Here is a 10,247-nt window from a genome sequence, read left to right on the forward strand (position 1 = left end):
TTGATTCCAGTTTGTGCTTAATCCTGCCCAGCGTCTCTCATGATGCGTTTCTGCATATAAGTTAAATAAGCAGGGTGACAATATACAGCCTTGACGTACTCCTTTCCCAATTTGGAACCATTCTGATGTTCCATGTCTAGTTCTAACTGTTGCTTCTTGACCTGCATAAAGATTTCTCAGGAGGCAGGTAAGGTGGTCTGCTATTCCCATCTCTTGAATTTTCCACAGTTTGTTGTGATCCACACAGTAAAAGGCTTTGGCATAGTCAATAAAGCAGATGTTTTTCTGGAATCCTCTTGCTTTTTTGATGATCCAACGGGTGTTGGCAATTTGATCTCTGGTTCCTCTGCCTTTTCTAAATCCAGCTTGAACATCTGGAAGTTCATGGTTCACGTATTGTTGAAGCCTGGCTTGGAGAATTTTGAGCATTACTTTGCTAGTGTGTGAGATGAGTGCAATTGTGTGGTACTTTGAACATTCTTTGGCATTTCCTTTCTTTGGGATTGGAATGAAAACTGACCTTTTCCAGTCCTGTGGCCACTGCTGAGTTTTCCAAATTTGCTGGCATATTGAGTGCAGCATTTTCACAGCATCATCTTTTAGGATTTTAAACAGCTCAACTGAAATTCCATCACCACCTAGTTTTATTCGTGGTGACACTTCCTAAGGTCCACTTGACTTCGCATTCCAGGATGTCTGGCTCTAGGTGAGTGATCACACCATCGTGGTTATCTGGGTCAAGAAGATCTTTTTTGTATCGTTCTGTGTATTCTTGCCACCTCTTCTTAATATCTTTTGCTTCTGTTAGGTTCATACCATTTCTGTCCTTTATTGTGCCCATCTTTGCATGAAATGTTCCCTTGGTATCTCTAATTTTCTTAAAGAGATCTCTAGTCTTTTCCATTCGTTGTTTTCCTCTATTACTTTTCGCTGATCACTGAGGAAGTCTTTCTTATCTCTCCTTGCTATTCTTTGGCACTCTGCACTTAAATGGGTATATCTTTCCTTTTCCCCTTTGCCTTTCGCTTCTCTTCTTTTCTCAGCTATTTGTAAGGCCTCCTCAGACAACCATTTTACCTTTTTGCATTTCTTTTTCTTGGGGATGGCCTTGATCACTGCCTCCTGTACAATGTCACGAATCTCCATCCATAGTTCTTCAGGCACTCTATCAGATCTAATCCCTTGAATCTATTTGTCACTTCCACAGTATAATTGTAAAGGATTTGATTTAGGTCATACCTGAATGGTCTTGTGGTTTTCCCTACTTTCTTCAATTTAAGTCTGAATGAGGTTGAAAGAAGAGAATAAAAAAGCTGGCTTAAAACTCAACATTCAAAAAACTAAGATCATGGCATCTGGTCCCATAACTTCATGGAAAATAGGTGGGGAAAAATTGGAAGCAGTGACAGATTTCCTCTCCTTGGGCTCTAAAATCACTGTGGACAGTGACTGCAACCATGAAATTAAAAGACGCCTGCTCCTTGGAAGAAAAGTTATGACAAACCTAGACAGCGTGTTAAAAAGCAAAGACATCACTTTGCCGACAAAGGTCCATATAGTCAAAGTTTTGGTTTTTCCAGAAGTCATGTATGGATTTGACCACTGGACCATAAAAAAGACTGAGCACTGAAGAATTGATGCCTTTGAATTGTGTTGCTGGAGAAGATTCTTGAGAGTCCCTTGGACTGCAAGGAGATCAAACCAGTCAATCCTAAAGGAAATCAACCCCAAAAATTCATTGGAAGGACTGATTCTGAAGCTGAAATGCCAATACTTTGGCCACCTGATGAGAACAGCTGACTCACTGGAAAAGACCCTGATGCTGAGAAAGACTGAAGGCAAAAGAAAAGGGCGGCAGAGGATGAGATGGCTGGAGAGCATCATTGACTCAATGGACATGAATCTAAGCAAAGTCCAGGAGACAGTGAGGGACAGGGGAGCCTGGCATGCTGTAGTCCATGGGGTCGCGGTGAGTTGGACACAACTTAGCGACTGAAAAATAGCAACTACATGACAAGCTGTGATTAATGCCATCTATTTAATGGTCCTTCCTTTTAAAATATTGAGACTTTTTGTTTTATATTTCAAGCCTTTAATGACATAATTCCATTAAAGTAAAATCCAAATGCTTCATTATTCACAGTGCATAGCTTCCTGCCTTTTTTTTAAGCTGTCACCTTTCCTCTCATTTGACTACTGAAATGCTTTCAGCTTCACTGGCTTTCCCCTAGTTTTTAAACTCATGGAGCCTTTTGCTACTGCAGAGTCTTTGCAAATGCCTTTCTTGCCCTCTTATGTCTCATGAGACTCCTTTCCATACTTCTGTTTTTAATTTAAATGTAATTTCTTCAGAGACATCATCTCTACTATCTCAAGGCTCTCTCCCCGCAAACACAGCTTCCTGTTTACTCCTTTATGGTACTTATTCCAATTTGTAGTTATTTACCTGATTATTATTTGTTTTTCCTAGCAGACCATAAGAGATGAAGGGGAACCATGAGTTTGTTCCCTATAGTATCTACAGCAATTAGTACACCACCTTAATACACCTGGCACTTAATACAGGCTGAATAAATATATGAATGAATATCAGAACTGAATGGGCTTCCCAGGTGGTGCTAGTGGTAAAGAATCCGGCTGTCAGTGCAGGAGATGTAAGAGACATGGTTTCGATCCCTGGGTTGGGAAGCTCCCCTTGGAAAAGGGCATGGCAACCCACTCCAGTATTCCTGCCTGGAGAATTCCATGGACAGGGGAGACTGCCAGGCTACAGTGCACGTGGTTGCAAAGGGTGGGAAATGACTGAAGCAACTTAGCACTTAGCACATCAGGACTGAATGACTGGCCAAATGAATAAAGAAGGAAGCACATACTGACTAAGCCATCAGCTGCAACATGCATTACACGTGACACCCCTGCTAAGTACAGTGCCCAGCTCAGCAAGGTGCCTCTTACTAGATGATGTCCATCTAACAGGATGACTCTTCCAGTGATGAACGTGTGCTGCCTAGCATTTTCCGTGTCACAGACCCTGGAGACCAGGAAAGCAGGTCCTCTTCTTTAGCTTAGGCCTTCTCTATGGTAACTACCATTACTAGCCCCAAGGAACTGAACTGGAAGCAGAACAAAATTCTTTCAGCCTTGTCTCCATTCTATGTATGTGGTGCTCATTTGGAAAATCTTTGTTTTACCTTTCTTCTGTCCTCTCATGAACTTCATCAACAATGATATGGGTGACTCCCTGTAGAGCTGTGTCTCCCTCTAGCCTTCTTAGCAGCACTCCTGTGGTGCAGTATAACAATCTGGTGGCTGAGGACTTACACGTAAAAAGAGCACAGAAAATGTTAATGAAATTTTTGAAAAAAGGAAACACTTACCCAGCAAGGCCATTTTTAATGGGTAGGGATAAAGAATATTGAACACACCAGCAGTTCCATTTAATATAAACCAAGAGACTAAATGCATAGTTTCTTGCTGGCAATAACAACAAAAGCTTTCCCACTTCAGATGAAAATTTTAGGAGTCATACAAAGCATTTAAAAATTATTATAAAACATAAAGATTAAAGTGAATGATGAAACAAATTCTAAATTTATTCATTCTATATTTGATTAAATGGATTAAGTCCCAGTCTTAGGAATAAGGCAGCACTTACTAGATCACTTCTGCCAAAAAAGAACAGAAGGTCTTTATAGAGGAAATTAAGTATAGCCCAATAACAGTTTAAACCAAAATATGTCTAAAAGTACTTCAGCCCTGTTGAAGTATATATACCAACTTGCCCGTGACTATCCAGACACCAATGGCTCTTTGTACTTGAAAAATTTAAATTTCTGTCATCAGGAAATAAGAAGAGCATACAAACCTTGACACTTTCTAACCGGATCTGGTATCCCACGGTCAGACCCACTCTTTCTGCCCTTTCTTTAGCAACGCGCTCAGCAACAGAGATGGCAGAGATTCGTCGGGGTTGGGTACAGATGATGTTAGCCACCTTCTCAGGTGGTCCATTCAGAGAATCATCCAGAATAAACTGTGGAATCTGTGTGGTTTTCCCACATCTGTATGTCAAAAAGATGTAGGACAAATAAGTCCTAAAATGAGGGTTTTTAAGTGCTACTTAACTGAAGAAGCAATCATACGCAATGAGCAAAGTTAAGAAAGCTAATCAGAATAAAAGTTGTTCAGTTTCATCTATCTTCCAAACCTACCTACTGACTTATTACCTACAGCTGGTAACTCCTAGGAATTTGCACTGAGATTAACAGAGCAATCAAATAACAGTTTATTATTTGTAAAACTGGGACCATTGAATAAATAGTAGCTTAAGGTCTATAAATGCCTCCAGGAATGTGAACTCTACATATGAATCCTAGAGCAACAGGAGTATTATCTTATGATTATTAAAATACTTTGTTTTTCCCGTTGGTGTGGCATTGCTTGACTATAAATAATAGACTGAAGTTTAAAAGACAAGAAACTGGAAGATACAAAGTTACTACTATATCTGTGAGTCTGGGCACAAATTAAATTGAAAACGTGTAAACACAGAAATGGCAACCCACTCCAGTATTCTAGCCTGGAGAATCCCATGGACAGAGGAGCCTGGCAGGTTATAGTCCATGGGGTCGCAAGAGTCGGACATGACTTAGTGACTAAACCACCAAATACAGAATTAAATTAAGCCTGCAGCTTGTCCCTGCTAAATAGGTTTGGATAACACAGGGAGAGTGTGAAACAGAAACAGTAAGATACCCTAAGCTGTTCTTAAACAAAAGCTTTAAGGAATTCAGAATAAATTGAGATGAAGAATTTCAAGCTAAATGGTCTGGAACTATTCTTTACATTTTTAAATGGGTCTTGTTAAAAGCCTTCGGCTAGGCATTTTGCTTTAAACTGACTCTAGGCAACAGTCTATCAATTCCCAAACTTCCGAGTTTTGTTTTGAATTGGTTACAGTTGCCACCATGTTTGCCTCTGTGAGATATTATTTAATATTTGACAGGAAAAAGCACAAATAACACCAGCTACTGTTTTCTCCTTTTTCAAAGAAGAACTAGCAGTGGTAGCCAGGGCACACACCATATTCACAGATGACATCTGCATTACAAATAAATTACATTCTTACCCAGTCATACCACTTATAACAAGCACTTGGTGCTTGCTCAACATTTTGAGAATGTTTTCTCTTTCTTCCCAAGCAGGGAGAGACTGTCTTTCTTGTAGAACTGACTGGAACTGTCTGGAGGCCTAATAGAACAAAAATAAGACATCAGTTTGGTTACTCTGAATAACCTTTCATGAAGCTCTGAACATGGAATTCCAAAGTTAGACATACCTTTTCTGTCCTTTCTTCATCAATTTGCTTAGGGATAGAAAGTGAAGATTTGTTGGGGGTGGGATGCTGGTCAGAAGGCTGTTCAGAGAACCTGCCAGAACAAGCTGTGGAATCTGTGTGGCTTTCCTACATCTGAATAAACTGAAGGATCTTTGAAAAAACCCCTCTTGCCTAGCACCTATCCAGCTCTTTTTGTAACAATCTCTACACCAGCACTATTCAACAGAACTTTCTGTAGTGATGGTAATGGTCTATATTTGCACTGTCCAATACAGCAACCTCTGGCTACATGTGGCTATTGAGCATTTAAATAACATCAAGCAACTGAAATTTTTATTATACTTAATTTTAATTAAACTTTAAATAGCTACACATGGCTGCTGCCGCCGCTAAGTCGCTTCAGTCGTGTTCGACTCTGTGCGACCGCATAGACGGCAGCCCACTAGGCTCCTCTGTCCCTGGGATTCTCCAGGCAAGAATACTGGAGTGGGTTGCCATTTCCTTCTCCAATGCATGAAAGTGAAAAGTGAAGTGAAGTCGCTCAGTCGTGCCCGACTCTTCGAGACCCCATGGACTGCAGCCTACCAGGCTTCTCCGTCCATGGGATTTTCCAGGCAAGAGTACCGGAGTGGGTTGCCATTGCCTTCTCCTACACACGGCTAGAGGCTACCATATAGAACAGTGCAGCTCTACACAGCATCAGATTTTTATCAAAATCAACAGTTAAGAACACTCACTAAAGGGTTTTCGGTCAATCACCACATCTATATAACTCCCTTTGACATCTAATGGCCAATGCTATAAACGTTGTACTATAGGTCAAAACTGTGGATGTATTTTTGACTAATGTAAGGGATTTATATTAACATATACATTATCTGTATATAATCATATAAATTTACCACTGTAAACACACTACTCAAACTGAATGTGTAATTTTTAATTTCTACCATTATTTACGGTATGATTTTTTAATTCAATTTGACACTCTATGGGTGTTGCATATATGTACTTGTGTTAATACTATGTCAAAAATCAGAATCACAGAACTTTAAAGTTGAAGAGCTCTTAGACAGCATCTAATCCAATCCCCAAACTAGTTTAAGTAACTCATCTTTATCCTACATCCAACTCTACCCTGACAGTTCACTTAATGAATTCTTTTAAAATAATCTTCATGTGAATGAGGTAAAACAATATGAACTTTGGAAACAGAATTAGCTTGAAACCTTAGCAGCTATGTGACCTTGGATAAATGATTTATTCCGGGAGGCCTTGAAATAGGGTTGAGTCCCTCCTTATCCTTTTCTACACTGGTATTTCTAATGTAAATCACAGTACTAATTTTTCTTTCATTTATCAGATTTCTATCACAGTACCAAAGCCACATGATTCGCAGAATATTTGGTATATACATATTGCATTTTCATCAGCCATCAGATTTTCCAAAATTAGTTAGAACATGCATCCAAGTTTGTGGTGGCATGCAGAAACTTCGACTGATTAATCAGAGTAAAAGACTGAAAGTATACTATGGAGAGTAGCCAAAGCTTCCTAATTCCTAATCCCTTCATCCATACATTAGAGAGGCAATACCAGCCATTCTCTTAGAATACCCTACCTGTTTTATTCGGAACTGCTTGCAGATTTTGACATTTTCAGCATGTACTGATTTTGCCTGCCAGTCATATCTTTTGGAAATCTTTTTCTTAAGGTTGACATAGCTTTCATTCTCCACCATAACTGGTGCTGGACCTTCATCCTCATCTGTCTCCTCCTCAGGCTCTGATTCTTTTTCAACTTGAAGGGGATAAAAGGAAATGTTTTCGATATGGAGCCCTTTCTTTAGCAAAGGGGGAAAGTTACTATCTAACAAAGTAACAACAAAAATCATAATAGAGAAACAGTTAAGGCTTGAATAAAACAAATTCATTCATTTCTACACTACTACTGCTAAAGAATTTAAAATGCATCTTCAAATAAACTTATCATCAAGTATAAATGGCTTTGCTTAAACCAAGTTAAGAACAAAGAAAAGAAAATCATGGCATGCCTTATTAATTAAGGATTTAAATATTTGCAGGCGTCCCTAAATTTCCATGACACAATATAACCCAAATGACTATCAAATGATTAATCAATAAATAAAATGTGGTATGTCCATATAATGGAATATTATTCAGTAATTAAAAGGAATGAAGTACTGATACATGCTACAACATGGATGAACCTGGAAAACATTGTGTATGCTAAGTGAAAGACACCAATTACAAAGAGCCATGTATTTACCGTATGATTTCATTTCCATGAAATGTCCAGAACAGGCAAATCCACAGAGACAGAATGTAGACTCATGGTTGTTAGGGCTTGGGGAAAGGGAGAAATGAGGAGTGACTTGCTAACAGGTATGGTGTTTCTTTATGGGGTGATGAAAATGTCCCAGAATTAAACAGTGGTCATGGATGTGCAATTCTGTGATATACTAAAAATCACTGAATTGTACACTTCAAAAGGGTGAATTTCATGGTGTAAATTATATATTAATAAAGCTGTTATTCCTCCCACCAAAATCCATGACACATACTTTGTCATTTCTTGAGGAATACATCCAAGTCCCATGTGCCAGAACTAGCTGCAAGTTGGGAGTAAGTCAAGGGGCAGGTGAGTGAACCCAGCCAGCTGTCTAGCATCCACATCTTGGTGGTTTCACTGTTCTCTACCTGTTGACGTCTATTGAGGAACTCTTGGGAAATAATAAAAACTTGTTTCTCTGAATCCTATGGTGAACTTTGAAAGGGAGTAACTTCTGTATAGCACATCTGGATCTGGAGAAAGCCATAGGCTTGTACAAACATTTCTCTATTTGAGGATTTAGGGATTCATAAAGAGAGCCCTGCCCTGATGAATTTTGGGGGTCTACCATGGTAAAAGCAGGAGGGTATGGACAGTGGTCCAGAAAGAGAAGTATCTCTAAAAACTCATTTGAAAGTAATCCTATAGACAGTATCAGAAGTAATCACATGAAACCAAATGGGTTAAATGAAGCAGATTTTCTGAAAGGATGCTTTAAGGTTCTTCCAGCCCTCACCTGGTAAAATAAGCTTATACACATCACTATAAACTTTTGATTGATTCAGTGAGCCAGAATACAGTGACACAACTGGGCCTTACAATGAAAGTTAGTCACAGTTCAGGGGATTCTCATTCCTTTTTGCCCTTAAACTGAGGAGAATGACTTGCCTAAGATCCCTGGAGATCCCAGATCAGCCCTCAGAACTTCTGATTTCTCTAATCCATCATTCCAAATGCCCCACTCCATAACACCCTCCACCTGGTCAGTGCCTTACGTACCTTCTGGAATTTGATTCGAAGAAAACGAATTACTTGGAATCACTGGTTTTCGACAGACAGGATTATTTAGTCTGGTTCCAGGTGATACTGGCAGAAAGTTCACAGGAGGGACACTGTACTTGTGATGGGTCTTTGTTAGTAACTTGGTTATTTCTGATTCTTCCTCTAAAAGGGTTATCAAAGAATATACAACAGGTTCTGAAGTTTCTGCAAACGTCAGGGCTTTGCCATAAAGGAACTCAGAAATATGTAAACGACAAGCCAGAGGTAGATTCTCATTGGTGGAATAAAATGCCACGAGGGGAGCTTGGTAGGGGTATTTGTGGTCTTTAGAAAATCGAATTTCAAGTTCATATAAAAAGGACGCATCTTCATTAGCATTTAGATGAGAATCATCTACATTTCTTTCGACTCTTCCGACAATTTGATTTGGGGGCACTTCATGTTTAAATTTGCACTTTGATCCAAATTTACAATTTCCTTTGAGGTAAAATTTGCAGACTTCAAGTGAAGCCTCCTGTATATTTTTGGTACTTTCCTTTTGCTTGAATTTGCAGAATTTACTTGTCAGATACTCCAGTTCTAATCCAATGGTCCAGACTCTGTTTTGAATTCTTTCTATAAATTTTTCTCCACAGATTGACTTGAGAGCAAATGCCTCTTCCTGTCGCTGTTCCACACACTCATCCAAGCTCGTGTGTGCAGCTGCCTCAGATATCTTCATCCTCTCTCCAAATGTCTCTGAAAAGCACTGGGTGAGCAGGTGTTCCAGTGATGCCCCCACGTCTCCATCGCAAGTCCTCAGTGCTGCCTGACAGTGTTCAGTGTGGAAACCATACCTGCCATTGTGAAACATGATAAAAAAAGACATGTCAAAAAGTAGTATCAAACCACAAAAGAGAAACTCATTTAAATCCATGTATGTGGGCCTTCCCTGGTGGCTCAGTGGTAAAGAATCCATCTGCCAGTGCAGGAGACTCGAGCTCGATCCCTGATCCAGTTAGATCCCACATGTTGCGGAGCAACGAAGCCCATGTGCTGCAACTATCGAGTCTGTGCTCTAGAACCCAGGAGCCACAACTACCGACCCCATGAGCCCTAGACCCAACGCTCCACAACGAGAGAAGCCACTTCGGTGAGAAGCCCACACATGCAACTAGAGTAGCTTCTGCCTCGCCACACCTAGATAAAAGCCCGCATAGCAATGAAGGCCCAGCACAGCCAAAATAAATAAATAAAACCATGAAAAAAAACCACAATCAGAAAACCATAGATGTGATGATCTAAGTGTAGAGAGGCAGGGGCTGTATCCCGAAGAAGTCTCCCTGATAATACTAACTCCTACTTCACCTACCTATCTAAAAGAGAGAACACTGAGACTATCAAGTCTTGCTATGACCCACACCACAGGGAAGCCTTACTGCTAGAACCCACACTACAAAGAAGCATTACTGCTAGAACCCACACTACAGGCAAGTATTACTGCTAGAACCCACACTACAGGGAAGTATTACTGCTGGAACCCACTACAGGGAAGCATTACTGCAGAACCCACACC

The 10,247-nt window shown here is 40.0% G+C and overlaps 1 protein-coding gene across 4 annotated transcripts in view; it reads right to left on the minus strand.

Annotated features, from left to right (window-relative positions):
• DHX57 (DExH-box helicase 57) overlaps positions 1-10,247 on the minus strand; it is a 66,220-nt gene that overhangs the window by 38,855 nt on the left and 17,118 nt on the right. For all 4 annotated transcript variants that reach the window (XM_040224675.1, XM_040224673.1, XM_040224672.1 and 1 more), the window contains 5 exons: positions 8,690-9,528; positions 6,960-7,138; positions 5,129-5,250; positions 3,866-4,061; positions 3,192-3,316 (listed from right to left, as the gene is read on the minus strand). In XM_040224675.1, the coding sequence (XP_040080609.1) occupies positions 3,192-3,316; positions 3,866-4,061; positions 5,129-5,250; positions 6,960-7,138; positions 8,690-9,528 (1,461 nt within the window). The remainder of the gene's footprint in view (positions 1-3,191; positions 3,317-3,865; positions 4,062-5,128; positions 5,251-6,959; positions 7,139-8,689; positions 9,529-10,247) is intronic.

This window comes from Oryx dammah, unplaced genomic scaffold, assembly GCF_014754425.2.
Source record: "Oryx dammah isolate SB20612 unplaced genomic scaffold, SCBI_Odam_1.1 HiC_scaffold_25, whole genome shotgun sequence".
In the NCBI taxonomy this organism is placed as follows: Eukaryota; Metazoa; Chordata; class Mammalia; order Artiodactyla; family Bovidae; genus Oryx; species Oryx dammah.